Here is a 22894-nt window from a genome sequence, read left to right on the forward strand (position 1 = left end):
AAAAAAAAAGAGTAAGGTGACAGTTTCCTCTAGTTTGGAGATGCTGTGATGAGGCTAGGTTCTGGATAGAGTTGAGGCTTTTCAGCAAACAGTAGCTTTTCCCCAAGGCTCTAGCTTGTGAGAAACTCACAGAGCCCAGCCTGGAGCCATTCTCAGTGTTTATGTTTACTGAATTTCAAGTGATTGTCAAGGCTGCTGTAGGGAGGGGCAGCATCTGGCTCAGTTTACATTGTAAAGAAAGCCCCTCCTGGGGTTGGAGGCTGGGGTACGTTGAGTTTTCCCTGGCAGATTTGAGCCTGGCAGGTCGTTAGTTTCCTGGGACCTGCTAAATGACTCTTGTTTTCTTCCAAGGCTTGAGCTGGAGCTAGCTGTTCAGCCAGGCCTTTGTCAGTATCAAAAATGGAGATCTCCAGTAGTGGTGGGGGAGAGGTGGTATTCCCTCCTCTACTCCCTGAGAAGGAGTGAGGATGTCAGCCTTCTATTCACGCAGGAATCTTGGATCCTGGGTCATCTCTGGTCTGTGAACTGCAGGATGAAGATGTTGGCTCCTTGTCAGTTCTTGCTGGTGTTGAGTAGAATCTGCTCGTCCACCGCATCTGGAGCCTTTGTCCTGGACTCTCTGTGTTGCAAGTATGGCGGCATTGGCCGCTGTTGATGCTGCTGCCACAGCTGCGGCTGCTGACAAGTGCTCAGATCTGTCTCCTTGCCTGGATTTTTCTCTGGCCTAACTCTCTGTATTGTGATGGCACACTTGGTATGATTCTCTGGCTTAGGACTGTTCACTGGAACACTAAAACTGCTTTCTATGTGAAAGCTTGTTTAGCCTCTAGCTTCTCCTCCACCATCTTCCCGGAACCTATGTTTTATTTTTTTGTATTACTTTAAGGTTTTACTAGTATGTGTAGTTAAAATGGGTTTCAGTCAGTTAGTTTTATGTGGCCATATAAAGTCTTTTGTCTAAATTCCCTTGTATCCATTCCATTTTATTTCCTCTAAAAATTTAAATCATCCTAATAGCCTCCATTACTATATTCTCCTTCATTCATATGAAATTTCCAATATTTGATAGAATATATGTGAACTATTTTAAAGCAACAAAAATCAGATAAAAACATATGGAATTTGATTCTCAATATCACACACACACACACACACACACACACACATGCATTTAGAAGATAGGTAAAACATTACTCAAAGGCCAAATCCATTCTACTGCTGATGAATAAAGTTTCATTATAACCAAATAAAAATCTTTCATATGGCTACATTTTCCTTCTTTTTAAGTCTGTTTTTCTACAGATTTATTTGTGAACTTTTCCATGTGTTTACTTTCTCCTTGGCTCCCATCCATCAATTCTTACTTCAACATATCAATCCATTCATGTGTACATTCTTTTTATTTCTTCATTTTATTTAAAAGTGTTGTGTAAAATTACTGAAATCTGAACTCAGAAAAAATTAGCAAGGACTGCAAAATAATATACAAAAGTCAATAAAACCACATATTCTCCCATCAATTTCCCATCACACAATGAAGATTCTGCATTTTACTCAATGATACAAAATCTATTAATGAAATTCCTTCAATAAACAAGGAAGATAGCCAAAAATGCAATAGAAACTGATGAGTATTTTGATTATATATTGATTAACAAAATGAGGAAGTTGAAAATCAATTACATTTGCATTTGTTAACCAACATGCCTTCAAAAAACGAATAAGCACACAATGTATTTTGCCAAACATTGTTTTATTGTCAACCAAAAATTCAGTTCATAGAAAGCTATGATGTTACTTAACTATGTATTTATAGGTAGCTATGGTAAGGTATTCAGCCATGTATCTTTTAAAGATTTAAAGTGAGAAGAGGTTTGAAATCAGCCTGGGGAGGTAAGTGTCCGAGACTCTTATTTCCAGTAAAAGACCAAACAGCTAGCAATGCAGCTGTCATTCAACTGGTAAACAATCTTTGAGTGAAAAACGTAAAGGACAGTATAGGCCCTGAGAACAAGTATGCATAATGAATCAAATTATTATCAGAAGAAACATGTAAAGAACTCTTGAACAGGCAAGAAATGAGTGCAATTGTGTCTGGATCTCTTAAATATATAATTCTGTAAACATAATATAGAGCCAACTAAATCAACCTATATGAAACAATAAGTAAAGATTGTCTTGTCAAGGTTTTGAAAGGTGGCAAATAAAAATTTTCCTATTTGAAAAGATGGTATGTAGTGATATTACAAGAAATAATCATATATTTTAAATATTCAAAATACTTGGTGTCAAATTAATGCAGTGATTAATCAACCATAAAATAAAAAAGTAGGCAAAAAGGGGCTTATTATTATGTGCAACAGACTTTAATCTTCAGAGGAAATTGTGGAGGTGGGGAGGGAAGGGATGGTAGGGGAAAAACAAAGGAGGAGGCAACAAGGTAATGCACTCATTACCTTGCTCATGTAACCATAACCCCTCTGTACTGTTTTTTGTACAAATAAAGAGAAAATTTAAAATATCTCATACATTGTAACCTTAAATCAAAGTGTATTTTTGTAGCATAGACAAGTCATATGAGTGGGAAGAGGAAGAAAAGGAGGAGATGGAGAGACACAAAGAAAAGGAGAGACTGGGACTTTGAGAAAGGTCCCACAAAAGAGAGGATAATTTGAAGGTGTAAATGTGTGAGTAGAAATATGCAAGTATTGAACAAAATACTCTCTAAGGACAACATTAAAAGATGTAAATTTGTGAAGAGGAAAACATTAATGAAATGGATTTGAGGACTTTGCAACATAGTGGTGTGTGGACAGGAAGTCAATATAATGAAACATTTAGAAGAGTTATTGAGAAGCATAAGAGTGAAAAGACGTGAAGAAGAGGGGATAATAGAATTAAGTGCATATTTAAAAGTAGGAACAAAAAATATAGAATCAAAACTCCAATTCAAATTGTGGTCACAATAACTTGTTAATACCACTACTACAAAAATGTACACTAGATCCTTATTCTTTGACATATAAATTCCATAATATAAACTATGACAGGAAGAGATAATTACTGTATATTTAGATCAGATCTTCTGTATACTAATCAAACCTATGTGCTTAAACTTAAGAATGCTTATTTATCCTACTGCTTTTTATCTCTGAAGACATGCAGAGAATTTCTATTTGGTATTAATAAGATGTTGTAACACTTTGGGACAAAAATGCATCCCAGAAGACCCGCACTGGAGGCCAAGATGGAGAAGACCTCCACAGCCACCATGACCTTCCCTTTGGCACTGTGGTAGACAGGCAGGAAGGTGAGCCACACACTGCAGAACACCAGCATGCTGAAGGTCAGGAACTTGGCCTCATTGAAGGTGTCAGGCAGGTTCCTGGCCAGAAAAGCCACAGTGAAGCTGGCCAGGGCCAGGGAGCAAAGGTATCCCAGGACACAATAGAAAGCAGTGAGGGAGCCTTTGTTGCACAGGATGATAATGTGGCCATGCTCAGAGTATGTATCTGTGTCCACAAAGGGAGGAGAGGTTCCCAGCCAGAAGCCACAGAAGGTCACCTGGATAAGGGTGCAGATGGGGATGATGAAGTTAGGAGCCCCTGATACCAGTAGCCACCTCATCTTTCTCCCTGGAGAAGTGGCCTTGAAGGCCAGGACCACAATCACCGTTTTGACCAACACTGTGGAAATTGCCACAGTGAACACAACCCCAAATGTGATCTGTTGTAAAATACAGGTAAATGTGTTTGGATGGCCAAGAAAGAGCAAGGAACAGAGGAAACAGAAGATGAGGGAGATGAGCAAGATGTAGCTGAGAGCACGGTTATTAGCCTTGACAATGGCAGTGTCTTGGTGTTTCAAAAATATCCCAAGAACAGCAACAGTTAGCAAGGAGAAGCAAAGAGCCGTACAGGCCAGAACCATACCCAAGGGATCTTCAAAGCCCAGGAAACTTGCTGTTCTCATGTGGCACTGAGTTCTCTGTATGTTGGCATACTGATGAACTTGACACTTCACACATTGCTCCATATCTGTTGAGACATGAACACTACCATTACATCGTTTTATGAACTGGTTTTCATCACTGAATTTAGGAATTTTTCACTTAGGTGAAATCCTCAAATGTCAGCATTTACAATCTTAAAAGTTTTTTGTTGTATTTTTCCCAAGCCATAATCTTGTCCCATTTTAATCTTCTTTATTTAGACTTTTTATTGTCAAGGTAATGTACAGAGGGTTTACAATTACATAAGTAAGATAATAAGTACATTTTTTCAAACTTGTTACCCCTTCCCTCATGTTTCCCCTATTAGAGTTTCCTATTAGAGTTTAGACTTGTCATAATGATTAGTGATAAGAAGGATCCCTGGAGATAACTGTGCCTGAAATATTACTAAAAATATAATTCAAAGTCATGATCTATCATATTACAATTAGCAAAACCAACTCTTGCAAGAATTTAATGCATAATTTTTGCTTTAACTTGTTTGGATTGAGGAAAACTAGGGAGAAGTAAAGGATTTCTTCATAAGTCATCGACTCACCTGTCCCATTAGCAATCTCATTTTCTGGGCAAGATGTACAATCAAAGCAACAGGCAGCCTTTCCCTCCTGAGGGGATTTCCTGAATCCAGGACCACAGCTCTCACTGCAGACAGAGTGAGGAGTCTGAGGAAAGACAGGGTTGTGCCAGTGACTGTTCAGACACATATCAAACACTGCAAAAATCCATTGTTTTAAAGAATGCAGGTAAGTGCAGTCAATTTATTGAAATCTGTTATTGGTTGCATATTCCATGACTCTCAAAGCCTATGTGCCTTGATTTCTATCTTGTTGAATTACTGAAAGGTATGGGATCTTTCAAAGCCTGAAAGTAGTGGTGAGAAAGTAATTTCTACTGTACAGCCCTATGGGATGTCCGTGAATTCATGTCACTATATGCTGTTTCCTACTCAACTGTGACATGTGGAAGAACAAAGAGGAAACCTCTACTTTATAGGGTTATATGAACCCCAGGGTCATCTTATCTTTCTTTTTGTTTTCTAGTGACCATGACATAACCCTCTTGTCACAGATGCCTTCAATGATTCCTCTAACCAAAGATAGTTAAATAGCAGCTCAATTAACCATTAAATAAACCTCCACAGAAGGGAGCAAAAGAAACCTTTCAACCACATAAATTAATTCTTCAGGTACTTGATCACAGTGTAGATACCTACTGATATAAATGTAATTTACATCTTATGACAATATTCAAAATCAACATGTAGAAACCCACTTAACTCTTTTGTTTCTGTTCCTGGGGTTGAACACAAGTCCTGGGCACTGGACTTGAGCTATTTTTGCTCAAGGATAGTATTCCACTACTTGAGTCACAGGTCTACTTCAAGAATTTGGGTGGTTAATTGGAGATAAGAATAACATAGTCTTTCCTGTGTGAGCGGATGCAAAACTATGATATTTCCCATTTCAGTTCTATTAGTTGCTAGGATTGTAGGAGAAGTTTGCTGGCACTCAGCCAGGTATAAATGTAAAGGGTGACTCTTGCTGATTTTGTGTGGTTAAAATTATTAGGATTAGATCCAACCCACCTCTGTAGTTCCAATGGCCCATTCTACCATATCTTCATATAAAGACAGTTGATTGGCATGTGGAGCATATGGAGAAAACTTCCCTATTCTCACTGCAAGTTCCAGACCTTCTGGAAAATTCCAAATGTTCAGAATGTCATACTCTGGCTCCAAATTCCTTTTCATCTCCCAAATTATTTGATCTCTAGTAGGATTGAAAAACGGGATGTTCTTCAGAAAATTATGCAGCTAAAAGAGAGACATCATCTTATGGTGAAGTGAATCCCAGAGATAGCACAGAAAACCTGAAGTAAGAAACACTCCTTATTGCCTTTAATCTTTGATTCTGAATACAAAAAAATGTAGAGACACATAATCAAGTATCTCAGGAGAAAATGTATGGAGGAATAAAATAATTACCCTGAAAAATAATCTTTCCTGATCACTCAGAAAAAGAGTAGAAGAACTTTTTTTTCCAGAGAAATAATTTTACTCCATCTTGCAGCATCATTATTTTGTGAATGTCTCTAGCTTGAGGTTCCTAAATGTTTAATTCCAAAAGTTGAATGAAACTTTGTCACTTAGGAAAATATTGATAATTTTGTTCAGTAGGTCATCCTTTGCTATGACTGCAGAAACTCGTAGGGAACAGCTCAGTGTGCAGTTTTCAAAACACTAGCTATGAACATGTTGAAGTTGTTAGTAAAGCAACTCATGAGCCAGTTGCTGGCGGCTTACAGATGTAATCCTAGCTACTCAGGCAGCTCAGATGAGAGATTCATGCTCAGTAGCCAGCCTGGGCAGAAAAGTTAGTGAGACCCAATAACAATTTAGAAAAATCCAGAAGAAATGCTGTGCTCACGTCATTGAGAACTAGCCTTGAGCACAAAGAGCCCAGGGGATATAGCCCACGCAGTGTGTTCAAGTCCCTGTTCTGGCCAAAATTATTTTATACCAATATGGAATATATTTTGTCCTTGTAAATGGCCTGTTATTTTCTTAACAGCATATTGCCACATGTCTAGAGTACCTCAAAGACATTGAAACATAAAAAAATCATATAGGATTTTTAAAGCACCTGAAATATTTAATATTTTAAATCTGAATTTAAATTTGTTCAATATTGTGCTTATAGTTTCTGAAAATAGAAAGGAAAAACTTAAGAGTTGAGAAAATTGCTTCAAATACTGAAATATTCATTAATTCCAGCAATCAATTTATGTATGACATATAAATACAAACATATATATTTGTATATATAAACACACAACATATATATACATATACAGAAACAAACATGCATGTTTACAGAAAATATTTAATTTCATACTATAAGCAACCCCTCTTGAAAATGCCTTTGCTCATAGTGTGTGTGCTCCAACCAAGAAGAAATTACCTTTGCAGGTGAAGTCACTGTTTCCTTTCTATTTCCCATTGTTTGAACTTCTGTTTGATGAAGAAGCATCTCATGGAGAGCCTGGGCTACAGCATACACTGTGTTGTATACATTGTAACTGTCTCCAGACATTTTCGTGTCAAAAATATGCCCAGGCAACAAATCTAAAGAGGCATCCTGAGCACAGTTGTCCCATGCCACACAGTCACACTCAGAATATGAGCAATTAAATGACAGAAACCACAGCCTGGCAAGAAAAATGTCTTCTGGGTATTTGGAAGGCTTAACTGCCTTGACAAAATCTATGAATCCAGAAACTTCTACATGATGATGTACAAAAATCAGAGGTACATGCAATGACCCTATCATGAAATATTTCCTCTTCATGGTGAAATCCCATTGAGAGTTCATGATACAAACTTTGCCATGCATAAAAATTTGCTCAATAAATACCATTAAAAGTATCAGTGAATCATTATCACCATATATGATGAGGACACTTGCTGAAGATAGATTTACCTCGCTATGAACTGCCATGAGTTTGAATATATATGACACGTCTTGGCTTAAGATCACTAGCTCATAGGCTACACAAACTCTGTTTCTGGCCATCTCATCTTTCAATTCAGCAAGAACCCATGCACCATTCTCAACTTGTGAGGTCAACAGTCCCACCCAGCTCCAGCTGAAGTGAAGCAGTAAAGAGACCATGGCAGTTGCTATTGACGTATCCTTTGGGGCCATCTGATAGAGAGCAGGAAACTTGTTATGGTCACTCAGGGCATGATCAAAAGGCCCAAAGGTAAACTACAGAGAAAGAAAATTGGACACTCCATGAATGAGAAGATTGTCATGCATCACAATCTCAGTCTTGAATTCTGTTAAGAACCAGTTGAATTAGATAGAAGGAAGGTTTTGTTTTATTTTTTGAAAAAATAATTTAATTGTTTTTGAAATGTTGCACAACATATCAATTGACTTGTAATTGTCTCTTGATACTTGTCACTATTTCCATCAACTCATCCCAACCTAACCCACTCCTAATTCCATTTTCATATATGCCCATTGTATATCATGTTGCTTTTTATCACCCATTTACTCCATATTCCTTTGCATTTTTCCTTTAGTGCCTACTCCACTCAGATAAGACATGTTTCACTTTTCTGGTATTCATTTTTATACTGTCAGTAGATCATAAAAGTTACATCATAGAGTTCTACCAATCTTTATACCATACTTTAGTCAGATTAATCATATATCTATTGATGTATCTATCAATCTATCGATCTATTTATCTATATATGTGTCTATATGGTGTTCCATAGTTATTTCATGTTACATGTTCATATTTTAGATTTAACTTTCACATTTGAGAGGACACATTTACCCTTTTGTGTTCTGATCCTGATTTACCTCATTCAACATAATACCTTTCGTGTGTGTGTGTGTGTGTGTGTGTGTGTATATATATATACATGAATGCCAGTACAGGGGCACAAACACATCGGCTCTTGAACTTCCATGGCAATTTCCTTGAAGACTTGTGTTGTACCAATGGAGTGACACATTCACCTTGTTCCCTTTGTGGGTATCTTTGAAGATATGAGTTTCCTGATTAGCTAGGAAAATATGTGTGAGCCATAAGTATCCTCAATATCTTCACACTGGTATGTCATTTTAAATTTCCTGATTTATTAAAGTAAATTATTGTCAAGACTTGAAACAATAAATTATCCATTTGTGTGCTAAAATCTATCTTTTTCCAAAGTGTGAAAATATATATTTCCAACTCTCTTTGAGTAAATACTCTTTGATACCACAAAACTTGATGGGTTCAAAAATACAATATCTCCCTATCATTCTCTTCTATCACCTGAAATGCCACCAAATAAGACATTATTGTATCCTTCCACACATGGTACCCTCACCTGTGGAAATCTGTAGAGTCCTAGAAATGTCCCAATCTGGTCAGATGTTATGCCTGATGGTCCTGTCAGTACTGCTATAGATCTGCTGTCTCTCATACAGGAGTAGTTCGGAAACATATACTTCCCAAAGAGACAAATGAAGAGATTCTTAAACATTGTCCAAGTTCTGAATTCAACATCATAGATATCATATCCCAGAGTCAAGTTATGTAAAAGATCAGGATTTTTGTTGATCTCCTCAATAGCAAAAGCCAAGGCCAAAACACACTGGTAGTTCTTGAAGATAAACCTACATAATGAGGAAAGAAATTGAGTAGGAGTACTTCAAAACTTAAGACTTTGACACATTAAATGCTTGCTTCGTTTTCAAAGAATATGTTAAAATATTACCTCAATAAGAATGGGAGATGAATGTAGTGTAGTATGCTTGTATAAAGATCTACTTAAGGACATGAAGGGCATTGGTCATGAATGAGATTCAGATACTTATTTAAGGTGAGGGAGAGCTTGTTTCCCCCTTTACCACATGCACCACAACAAAAGGCTGTTGTCTTGGATTCAGTTTTTATGAGACAGCAAATGTTTGTTGTGTTGCCTTTACATTAAGGCAACTAGCCATACCTGTGTTGAAAATAATTCTGTGTTTATAGGCATGTCAGGCTAACTAAGGAATGTTTAATTTAACTTCAATATTCAGAAGCAGAGTGTTATTTATGAATGATTCTATAGCTAGCTCTGCTCACAGACCAACATATTGAATAGCTCTTATTCATAACAACCAGAAAAAAGAGCTGAACTATTGTGGATAGGGATTTTAATTTTATTTATCTAACAAAACAAAAGGGATGCATCCAATTTCAAGGAACTCAAGGGATGCATCCAAGTTCAAGGAACTCATTTTGGAGACAGGAAATCATGACATGATGGTTGAGAAGAAAATTGAAGGTAAGCTTTGCATAGTAATCCCAGTTTCAAAGCCTCCATTGTAAAATGTATTGATCACTACTCTCTTCCCAAAATAGATTGAGATACTGAAAAGTAATCACTAGAGCAAAAAAGAAAAAAGGAAAATCAAAGTACTTTTCCTTCTTTCTTTCTCTGTGTCCTGTCTGTGTGTGCCAAGGTATGTGTGAATATCTAGTGTGTTTGTGTGTGTTTACATGCAAGCTCATGAGTGGGCATATTCTAAAGAAACTACTGGTATTGTTTAAAAGGAAACAATGAAGGAGCAATGGAAATACTAATGAAACTATCATCTTGTTTCATATATACCGTATGTATATGTGAAGTGATCACAATGAAAGCCTGTCATATCATAAATTGTTCTAAATAGAAGAAAATAGTGAGTTTGAACATGCACATATGGAAAAATAAAATGAAGTAATGAAGATGTGTGAAAAGGTTTGTTGAAACTTGATGAGATTATTTTTAAAAAGCAAACATAGACTTGCATACAAAGTAACAGTCCTAAAGATGAAAGGATAATCAAATTTTTAACCATGACATCTATAGCAAGCTGTCTTAGCATGAAGCACAAACAAGTAGAACACATATACAGGGATGATTCTTTAAAGTAGAACAGAAATGGGACCTCTGTGGCATAGGTGTGCACCCATTTCTTTAGCATCTGACTCCTCAGTAGAGTCCATATAAGTCAACAGAACATGGCAAGAGATCTTTACAGTACTGAAGATAAAAAGTCTAAATTATCCACCGCGAGTATTGCACCTAACAAACTATACTGTAGAAATGAAGGAAGGATTCAGATGTTCCCAGAGAAACACAGTTAAGAGAATATGTCTCCACTAAACACTGCCTACATGAAATACTAAAGTTTTTCAGACCACAAAACAGATACATTAATGAACAAGAAAAATATACAAGAATGTATACCCTGTTTCCTATGAACACAATAAAAGTTGTGTACAACAGCAAATGAATCACAGAAAATATTCAAACTCATGGAAACTGAGCCACTCATTGATGATTGTTCAGGAAATCTTTAAAGAGAGAGATAATACTTAATCATTTCTTGAATTCAATGTGAAAAAAAACACATAAAATATCAACTCCATTGACCCACAACAAAGGCAGTTCTCAGAGGACAATCCATGTCTGTAAGTGCTTGCACCAACCAATTAGAAAAAATCTCAAGTCAATACGATAATGATGCACCTCAAAGACAGAACTCATACTTCCAGGAAGATGGTGAGACAATCATATGTAAACTCTTTAGATGTGTCTAGCCCTGACAAAACAGCTATTTAGATTCCCTGCATCCACTTAACCTCAAGACATCCACACCAATCAAACTTTAAACAGATAAAGACTCATTCAAATACAGAAGATATCTCTCAGCATAAACACAGGAGCAGAAGACAGTAAGGCAGCATGCAGACCACTGCTGAGTGGCTGCAGCCTCTGCCCCTAGTCTCCTCAGGCAGCTCAGGGAGAGCAAGAAAAACCTACCTAAAGTTCCACTAACCAAACTTTAAACAGAGAACGGTGTCATACTGAAGAAATCATGCCACAAAGCACTAAACCTAGAAACACAAAGAGGGAAAACAGGGCAGACATCTAAATCAGCTTGGGAACCTCATGGAGAGGCTGATGCTGCTATCACACAACACAAAGAGGAGATTGAGAATGATACATCCAGACACAGAGGCCCATCAAGAAGACTCCTGCTGCCCAGCTCAAAACAGAGGCTCTGGAATCTGTGAGTACCTCATAGGGGACTCCTTCCTTGGAGGACCAGTTCCAGGCAGTGGTATAAATAGCCAATAATAAGGCAATTGAATTGGCAATAAAGGCCACCACGAAAAGCTCAGGACCAGATGTATTCACAGCAGTAATCTATAAATTCTTCATACATGAACTCACTCTATATTCCTTAAACTCTTCAATGAATTAGAAAGGGAAAGATCGCTACCAAAGTCATTCTGTGAAAACAACATAATACTCATCCCCAAACACATAGAAACCCATCCGTCAAAGAGAACTATTCCTTTGATGGACATTGATGCAAAACTTCTCTACAAAATTCTAGCAACCTAATTGAACAAGTAATCCAAAATTTAAAAAGCCTCATACATTATGTTCAAATGGGATTCGTTCCAGGATTGCAAACCTGGCTCAATATACACAAGTCAATCAATGTAATTCAACACATCCATAGAAGTAAAGAACCATATGATCATCTCAATATACTAAGTAAACTCATTTGAGAATATTTAATACTTTTATGATAAAAACTCTACAGAAGCTATGAATCCATGAAAGGTTCCTCAATATAATAAATATCTATGACAAACCTACAGACGGTGTTATACTTAAGGGAGAAAATTAAAACCATTCCCTCTAAATTCAGAACAACACAAGGATGTCTACACTCTCTATTCCTCTTGAACACACTGCTGGAATTCCTAGGAAGAGAAATAAGGCAACAGAAACACATAAATAGGATCCAAATAGGGAAAGAAGTAGTAAAGGTATTTCTCTTGGTGGACAATATGATCCTATATTGAAAGAATACTATAGATTCTTCACCCCAAGCTACTTAAATTGATTAAAAAGTTTGGCAAAGGAGCAAGGTATGAAATCAAATCACAAAAATCAGTAGCCTTCCTGTGTGCCAACAGTGAGAAGAGTGATACTGTAATCAAGAAAGCAACGCCATTTGTCATAATCTTACAAAAATACTTAAGAGAGGGAAACCATGGGACTTACGTTTCTATCTCTTAAGTATTTTTGTAAGACTATGACAAATGGAGTTGCTTTCTTGATTTCAAGTAGTATATGTCTGAGACAAGCAGAAACAATCAGATAGGTTGATGTTAGTTAAAATGAACCCCAAGATAAGGACTCAAATGTTTTTTTTCTTTCTTGCTATTGTTTCTAACATATTTATAAGATGATTCCTTTGTTGCTTTGTATGTCCCTCCCCCATGGTACAATCCCTGTTCTCACTGTATTTGATGTTGGTATAATTTGTGGAGGGGAAGGGAAAAAACAAATTGTTTAAATAAGGATACAGGTGGGCCCATTGCAACAATGAGATGTACAAGACCTTATGTGAAAAAATGAACTTTACAACTTTGGCGTGGGGAGGGAGTAGGAAGGGAGGGGAAATGGGAAAGGATGGTAAGTGGAAACAAAGGAGGAGGCAACAATGCTTTATAAGAAATGTATTCATTACCTTGCTCATGTAATTGTAACCCCTCTGTACGGTATTTTCACAATTAAAAAAAAAAAGAACTCTTCACTATCCCTAGATTTCAGAAAAGTTTAGTTTCCCCCTCTGTACAATATCTTTGTAATTAAAAAAGAAAAAAATACATATGAATTAACTTAACCAAAGATGGGAAGGATTTATATTGTGAAAACTTTGAAAGCTCTTAAAAAGACATTGAAACTGACAAGGAAACGGGAAAACATACCATGTTCCTGGTTTGGAAGAATTAACATCATGAAAATACCAATTCTACCCAGAGCAATATACAAATGAAATATCCATCAAAATTCCAGCAACTTTCTTCAAAGAAATAGACAAATCAATCAAAAATTCATATGGAATAATTAAAGATCTAAAGTGACAAAAATAATATCCTTAGCAGGAAGAACAGTGAAGGAGGAAGATCACTTCCAAAGTTGAAGCTTCATTACAAAGACATAGTAATAAAAAAAAACTTGGTACTGGCCTGAAGCCCAATCAAACAGAAGACATAGAAACAATCACACAATCGTATACCCACCAATATTTGATAATAGAACCAAAGCACAGCTTCCAAGAAAGATAGCCTCTTACACAAAGAGTGCTAGCAAAATTGACTATCTACATGCAGAAAACAGAAGCTATATGCCCATATATCTCATTGCACCAAAATCAACTCTAAATTGATCAAAGACCTCAATGTAAGGCAGGACACAAGAAGGCCTAGAGAAACAGCCAAGGGTTAAACATTCTAAACAAAGATCCAGAATCACAAAAATTCAAAGAAAGAATGGATAAATGGGGCCATATTAAACTCAAGAGTTTCTGCGTAGCAAGGGACATAGCTAGGAAGATAAATGAATAGTCCACAGAATGGGAGAAAAATCTTGACTAGCTATATATCAGACAAAATGGTTCTATCTAGCATATACCTAGAGCTCAAAAAATTACACCACAAAACAAAACTCCCTATCTCAACAACCCAATCAAAGAAAGAGCCAAAGACCTTAAGAATGACTTCTCAGAGGAAAACAAAATGGTCAATAGATAGATGAAGAAGTAAGTGTGTTCAGCACCTCAGGAAACATTACATGTGTCTTTTGTTTGTTTCTGCTCTGCTTTATTCCAGGTGGCCAAACTTTCTGACTTCGGTACTCATTTTTTTCTATATAAGTTCATCTGATTTGAGAAGGGGAGGGTAATGAGAGAAATAGAGGGACACAGTGAAGCATTAAAACAGTGATATTCATTAGACACTATGTAGAAAATGAACAGGATATTTTGTGGGTGGGGATGGTAAGGAAAGACAGGGAGAGAGTGATAAAAGAGCAGACATGATTCAAAAAGAATTGTACTCCTTATTCATGTACCTGTAACCCCTCTGAATATCAACTCTACCATAATAATCTGTGATAAATAAATCAAATACCCATAAGTAAAATAAACAGACCCTTCACAAGCAATGGAATTACATTGGAAATAACAGATCTTACTCTCCAGAACTACCCAGCACTTGATAGGTTTACAACCAAATTCTAAAATACTTTTAAAGGAGAATTTTCACCAGTACTACTCAAAGTCTTCAAATAAATAGAAAGGGATGGAACACTACTAATTCTGTGAAGCTAGAATTACACTCATCTCAAACAAGAGATGGCCACATTGAGAAAAGACAATTCTATACCTTTCTCCTCAATGAACATTGATGCAATAACTCTCCATGATAGTGACAAATAGAAACCAACAACAGATCCAGAAAATCATACATTATAATCAAAGGGATTCATACCAGGGATGCAAATATAGTTTAACATATCTAAGTCAATTAACATATTATAGTACATCAGCAGAATCAAGGGCAAAATACACATGAATAACTCAATTGAAGCAGAAAAAAACCTTTGAAGATATCCATAACCTTAAGCTAGGAATCTTTGGAACATTCCTCAATGTAAGAAAGACTGTATATGAACAATATACAGCCAGTTTTATGCTTAATGGTAAACAACTAAAGATATTTCCCCTAAATTCAGGAATAAAACAAGAATTTCCACTCTCTACATTCTTCTTCAACATACAATTGGAATTCCTAGCTAGAGCAATATGCAGGGGAAAAGCATTTAGGTGAACCAAATAGGGAAGGTAAAGTAAAAACTTACCTTTTTACAGATGAAATGACCTTGTACTTAAGGAGTGCAAATCTCCTCTTCTGTAGCTACTAAACTTGACCTGAACTTTAACAAAATAGCCAGGTATGAAATCAACTCACAAAAATTAATTACCTTTACTTATGCCATTGCCAGAAGATCAAGGCTGAACTTATAATAGCAACTGCCTCAAAAATAATAAAATACCTGGAAATGAACCAATAGGTGAAAAACCACTAGATTGAAAACTTTAACAATTTGAAAAATGAAAGCAAGTAGGATTTAAAAAAACAGAAAAAATATTCTGTGCTCCTGGACTGGAAGTAATAGTATTGTGAAAATGGAAAAACTGCCCAAAGTAATTTACAAATTCAACACAATATCCAAAAAATCCCAACTCATAAAGAATTAGAAAAAAAGGTGAAAAGCAAAGTAATCCTCAGTGGTCAGAACAATATTGGATGAATGGCAATACTGAACTTCAAGCTCTTTTTTAGAGGCATAGTAATGAAATCAGCATGGTATTAGCAGAAAGTGAAGCCAGAAAATGAATGTAACAGACGACTATGTAATAAACAAATAAACAAATATCCATCTACTATTTGCTAAAGGGCTCAAAAATATAGGCAGAAAGAATGGTGCTGGCAAAACTGGACATCCATTTGCAGAAAATTTAAACTAGATATCTATACGTCACCTTGCACCAACATCAAATTAAACTGAATCCAAGACCTCAATGTAAAGCCAGAAAACATGAAACATTTACAGGGAGGGGTAAGGGAAGGTGAGGGCTCCTTGGAACACATTAAAAACTTTCTAAATAAAATTCCTGAATCCTAAAAAATAAATGATAAATGAGACTACTCCAAACTTAATTTTTTTTTCCACACTGCAAACCACATAGGTAACAAGCTAAATAGAAAAAGCACAGAAGAGGGGATTTTTACCCAGTATCAATCAGAGAAAGGCCCCATATCCAAATATACGAAGGGCTCAAAATGCTGATTCTTCTAAAATTCAACATCCCAACTACTAAGTGAGCTAATGACTCGAGAGAAACATCTCAGAACAAGAGATAAAAATGACCAATAGGCACATGAAAAAATAGTCAATGTATCTTGTCATAAAAGAAACACAAATCAAAACCAAATTGGGAGTGTGCCTCAACCCATTTAGAATGGCCATTATCAAGGAAACAAAAAGAAATGCTGGCAAGGAACTGTCCAAAAGGGAACTCTATTATATTGGTTGTGGGACTCAAAATTTGTTCACCCTGTCTGGAAAGCAGAGAGTCCTTAAAACACCAAACATAGAACTAACTTATGACAAAACAACTCCTTTCTGAACATATATCCAATAGTGTATGAACAAGGATAGAATAAATCTACCACCACAGCCATGTTTATTGCAGCTTTATTTACTATAGCCCAAAATATGCCACTTCCAATTTTATGAGTGGTTTATTGGAGATAAGAGTCTTATAGACATTTCCTGCCTGGGCTAGATTTGAACTGCAATCTTCAGATCTCAGCCTCCTGAGTAGCTAGGATTACAGGAGTGAGCCACTGGTGCTCTGCAAGGGAAAATTATTAACATATCTAGAAATTGCCATAGAACAATGTAAAATTGAATCATTAATTTACAAATGATGGGAGGAATAAAATGTAGTTGCCATTTTCATTTGTATGGCTTTAATATTTTATCTGAAAATGATTTTTATATTCATTTTATTGCCAAGGTGATGTACAGAGGGAGTACAGTTACATTAGTAAGAAAGTAAGTACATTTCTTGGAAAAATTGTGACCCCATCTTATCTTTTTTTTATTTTGTATTTTTTATTGTGAAAATACCGTACAGAGGGGTTACAATTACATGGGCAAGGTAATGAGTACATTTCTTATCAAGCATTGCTGCCTCCTCCTTTGTTTCCCCTTCCCATTTCTCTCCCCCGCTCCCCCCCAGCCCTCCACTCCACGCCAAAGTTATAAACATTTTTTGACATAACGTCTTGTATATCTCATTGTTGCAATGGGTCCACCTTCCCCTCCACAAATTATACCGACATCAAATACAGTGAAAACAAGGGTTATGCCATGGGGGAGGGGCATACAAAGCAACAAAGAAATATCTTATAAATATGTTAGAAACAAAAGCAAGAAAGAAAAAACATTTGAGTCCTTATCTTGGGGTTCATTTTGCCTAACATCAACTTATCTGACCGTATAATATTAAAGAAAAGTTTCATTAAAAGTTAAAGGAAAAGATTTCATTATAACATGTCTTTACATTCACTTATGGATTTGATCAGAGCCCTCTACTATATGTGTGTATAGGTTTTCTTTTTTTTTTTTTACTCCTCATCATCACAGATATTTGTCATCATTCCAAAATAGCTTCTTGTAATCTATTTTAAGCCCCATAAGTACCACAAAATATGTAGAAGACAAATGAAAACTCATAATCCACATGTCAAAACTCACTACTATTGAACTCACACCGAAGTCTCTAAAGGAGATGAAGGAAAGAAGAAGTTTCAATAAACCAGGAGAATAAGGTGCATAATGGCAATGTTGAGAAGTGATCTATAAATATTGACTGGGAATGCAAACTCTTCAAATAAGAGTTTAAATGCCTGAATGACTAAAACCCTCAGGCCAAAGGATAATTTGATTCCAGAAAAAGCCAATTCACTATCAGTGATCTTCAATGAGCGTAAGCAAGGAATGTAAGCAGACCCAGAGAAATACAAGTTGCATGTTTTCTCTGAGTATAGTAGCTAGAATGTAGCAATAAATCTACAAGTAAACAAACCAAATGGTAAAAACAAAACAACAAAAATCAACACTTGTACATGATAAATTATACAGGTCTCTAGGCATCTCCCCCCAGTGAGAACAAAGGAGAATATACTCAAGAGAGGAACACAAAAGTGTAATACCTGTGTGCATCTGATAATATAAAATAATATTTGGTAAAAAGAACTAATGGAAAATGGAACAAGAGGGTTATATTCTTTGTTGCTGTTTTGTGAGCATAGAGTCACAGAATTGGTCGAACAGATGTTGAACAATGGAGCAGTGCTACTCACTAGGCACAATGTTGAAAATAAACTATAGACCTAGTGGGTGCAGATGAGAGGGAAATATAGTGAGGGAAGGGGTGACATTGTTAGAAAAGAAATGTTCTCTTCATCTTACTTTCTGTACATCATCCCTATAATAGCAATACATGTACATCAACAGGGGGAAAAATGAATGAAATAGGGCAATCCAAGCAAATTAAAGAGAAAAGAAAGCAAAAATATCCATAACATCATATCAAATAGATCTTAATTAAAGCAATTACATGTGCCAACTTTGTAATGCAATGATGAAGCAATGATCAACAAAATGACATAACAATTGTAAATGTATACTAACACATGATCAAAACACTTAACCCTATGTAAGCAGACATTGATGTAGTTCCCAACACACTAAAAGCCGCAGATTTTCTGGAGAGACCCTCCTGACCAAGTCAACATGGAGGTATCAGAATTAAATTTCACCCATAATTAGATGAACCTCATATACACCTACAGAACTTTTCACCCAATGTCTGAATAAACCATATATCATCAACATATTGACCATTTTCCAGGAGAGATTATGGGATAGATAGGACACAAAACAACCAGATTTTAACATTATGGAAAGTACATTGGGAACACCTGCAAATCAAACTGTGGTAAGGCTGGAAATTAACAAGGAAATTATAAAAAATATTCCCATAACATTGAAATGAAATGAATTCTTTTTCAATCAGAAATAAAGCCTTTAATTTAATTAATATTTAATTTCACTTAATTCAAATTATTTAATATAATTAAATGATTAATGCATGATTAAATGACTTATTTCTCAAGGAAAATTTCAAGAAGTTTACTGATTTTTGGAACAAATATAAATGAAAACAGAATATCAGAATCTATACATATAGAAAAAGATCAATGAAATGAAACTGTGACAACCTTTTCTGAAATCAGGAATAGAGATGCTGTATTAAAGAACATATGCTGCTGCTCAAGGAATTAGAAAAAAAAACAAAATTAGTAGAAGGAATGAAATAATCAAGTAGAAAAAAAGAAGTAGAGACTAAAAACACAATAGCAATAATCAATAAAAGAAAAAGGATGTTCTTAAAAAACAATAGGGTGGTAAAACTGAAGGAAAATCATTAAATATAAAGTGTTTAAAACATTAAATTTCCCATATGAACCCACACCTCACATTATTCTGTATGCCAGAAACAGTATGGTGAAAATAGCTGTATTACTGAAAAACTATCTATAGAAGATTCAGTCCAGTGTATACAAAAATACCTATTATTTCCTTCATAGAAATAGAAAAGGCAAAACTGAATTTTATGAAAAAGGAAATCCTTCATTAGCCAGAGCTATTTTAACACAAGAACAGCACAAAAACATCCATATATCTGTTCTTTACTTATACTGCATAACCATAATAGCAGAAAATATTCTGATAAAAACAGACACATGGGTCAAAGTAATTGCAAACAATAGATATCTGATTCTTGGAGAAGATGTCAAATAACATATGGCTCAAACATGACACCCTTAGCATTGTGAAGTTGGGCATGCATGTGTGAAACACTCAAACTAGACAATATATTTTTTAATCTCAACGTTGATTAGTTCTTAATAGAGACTTGAACTTTGCAAGTAATCGTGAAAATGAGAGGAAATATAAATATGCAGGTAACATAAAAGTCAATAGTTCATAAAGCTATAGGAATAATTATGCTCTGGTGTGATTAAATGGTAGAATCCTTTTCCTTACTGGAAAAGTCACAACTTCCAACCCAAGCACTGGAAATATAAAGTAATTGTGCTTGTATCCAATTGAAAAGTTTCAGCACAATGAAAGAAATGGTGGGACAGGTCTTGCTAGCTATACATCTCACAGAGGATGAATAATGTATTGGAAGACAATTCTAAAAATTAAATACTAGAATAGAAAAAATCCAATCAAGCAACAGACACTTAAAAATTAGAAATAGAGGTAGAGCACTCACCTTGAGCTGAAGAGCTGAGGGTCAGCACCCAGGCCCAGAGTTCAGGCCCCATGACCAGATCCAAACCCCCCCCAAAAAAAAATTAGAAATAGAAAATCACAACAGAAAATATGATATTCAATCATTTGAGTATTCAGGATACCCATTATTTATTCATTAACCCAGAGAAAAATTACAGTCTTGGTAATGGTATATAAAATTAAAGTTTGGATAATATTCAAGAAATCCAATTTATCTCAACGAGTGGCTTAGACCTGCAATCCATGCTAAACAATAAGCCGACAGCTAAGGATCCTGAGTCAAAGCAAGCTGTCACAGAAAAGTCCGTGGCACATTTTATCTCCAGTCAACCAACGTTAGTTAAAAGTAGAGGTATAGTGGTAGTGGTAGAGTATCAGCTTTGAGATAAAAATACATGTAAGAGCCCAAATAAAACCATTTACCATTGGCTTAATCCAAGCTAACTTAGAAAAGTGAAAAACAGTAGAATAAATAACAGATATGGGAGAGAAAAATTATCTGTGACAGGATATAGAAATGGTTATAAAACAGTGAGTGAATAAACTCAAAGTATGTGACATGCAGTGTGGAACTGAAACATGAACCAGTCACTTGGCATAAGGACAATGTTGTATCAAAATTGGCAAAAATAAGCTAATATCAGTAGGCATAGACGAGAGTCAAATCTGTCACCTATTGATGTCTAACTGCAATGCTCTATTTATCTACAAGAAAAACTTAGTCAATAACTATTTCTATCTGTAGTCAATAGTATGCATGAAATTTTATTAACCCAGATCAGAATTTACTTTGTATTTGGAGTAGCAAAATAATATCCACCTGCTGAAAACATACTATACAATGTGTCTATATTAACAGCTTCACAAAAATATTCAAATATATATTGAGAAATTAAAATAATAAAAATCATCTAAACATAATTATATAGTGTAGAATATAAAGAATAAATGAAGTTCGACAGTAGTGCCTCACACCTTATTTCTAACTACTCGTAAGGCTGAGACCTGAGGATCTTGTTTTCACGGCAGCCTGGGCAGGGATGGCTGTGAGTCTCTTATCAACATGTAACAAACAAAGAATGCCAGAAGTAGAGGAGGCTCATCTGCTAGAGCATTAGTCTTCAGCAAAAATGTTCAGGAACAGCTCACAAGCCCTAATATTCCAGGACCAGGATGAAAGTAAGAAAGATAAATATATCAGTGACATATAAAATGAAGCCATGGATCTTCTATAGCACAAAAGAGAGTAATTCCTAACCTGGGATCTTTGCTCTCAATAGTGGGCAGCAGCCTCTAGCTACAGTTGTCATACTAGCACTTAAAAACCTGTGCCAGTGAGGGAGATAATTACTTTTTTTTTTGCAAAAGGAATCACATAGTTTGCTAGAATTTCTTTGAAGTTCTGTGCAGTCATTTTTCTTTCTTTTCTTTTTTTTTCAGTATAGCCACTTTTAGTGAGAGACAGTGTTATAGACAATACTTCAAGAATATGCATGTGCACAAATAAAGAACTCATCTTGTGCAGGTAAATTGCCCCCAAGGAGTCTTTCATAACACTGAGTTTCCTGGTAACACGTGGGTTGTGGAGCCTATCTGACATGAAACAATGACACAAGACTTAATTTGGAACAGTAACTGCTGGTGTACACTCAGAAAGTGTATGTTTGTGTGTGTGTGTGTGTGTGCAAAGTGCACGTGTGCACACCAGGCACTGTTCTTTAGCTTATTGGCTTAAGGCTAACACACTGTCACTTGAGCTACATCATCATTTCCAGCATTTGGCTGGTTAATTGAAGAAAAAGGTTTCATAGATTTTCATGCCCGGGTTGGCTCCAAACCTCCATACTCAAATATCAGCCCCATGACTAGTTAGGATTACATGCATGAGCCCCCATAAGAAATTTTATAAACATTCAGAAAATATTCGTGTGACTAAAGAAAAGTTAGACTTCTGGTATAGGGGATAAAGAAATGAAGTGGCAGCCTTTTACTACAGAACTCATGACAGTGACTCGGGTTAATTGTAGTAACATCACTTCATTTCCCACAGTACCAGCTGAAATGGGGGAGATACAGGCATGCTGCAGAAAAGTAAAGAACTTAAAGACCTGTAAAGGTGAAACTACATGGAAGGAAATAGTGTCCTCTCCTGCTGGCTGGAAGAAAATCACTCAACAGTACATGTAAGACAAAATAATGAAACTGAGCTGCTCCTGGATCAATAGGGATGGAGTTCAGTGTAGATGAGACAGAGATCGTGATGCGTGCACACAGAGTTTCCCCACCTATTGAACGTCCTCAGAATAAACAGTAATGGAAGTTAAGTATTGAATTACTTACATCTTGTTCTCTTCTTGCTTGGAAGCATGGCTGTTACTGTGATCTATTCCCAAAGTGTAGAGAGGGAAAAACCCAGTGATCATCAAATCTCCATCCATGTGTGCTCGGTGCTTCATTGTAGAAAAGCAGCTAGTGCCACCCAAGGACCTGACAGTGAGTGGAAGATGGAGAAGGAGGAGTGTGAAAGCGAAAGGGCACAT

General features: G+C 36.0%; 1 protein-coding gene across 1 annotated transcript in view; it reads right to left on the reverse strand.

Moving 5' to 3' along the window:
- The window catches only part of LOC106001609 (vomeronasal type-2 receptor 116-like), a 60479-nt gene extending 37585 nt beyond the window's left edge, over positions 1–22894 (reverse strand). Inside the window, exons 1-5 of the mRNA XM_013036656.1 lie at positions 22695–22894; positions 8901–9189; positions 6973–7779; positions 5598–5825; positions 3479–3726 (exon numbers count right to left, since the gene is read on the reverse strand). Of these exons, the coding sequence (XP_012892110.1) occupies positions 3479–3726; positions 5598–5825; positions 6973–7779; positions 8901–9189; positions 22695–22894 (1772 nt within the window). The remainder of the gene's footprint in view (positions 1–3478; positions 3727–5597; positions 5826–6972; positions 7780–8900; positions 9190–22694) is intronic.

The sequence above is a fragment of the Dipodomys ordii genome, unplaced genomic scaffold (genome assembly GCF_000151885.1).
Source record: "Dipodomys ordii isolate 6190 unplaced genomic scaffold, Dord_2.0 Scaffold332, whole genome shotgun sequence".
Lineage (NCBI taxonomy): Eukaryota > Metazoa > Chordata > Mammalia > Rodentia > Heteromyidae > Dipodomys > Dipodomys ordii.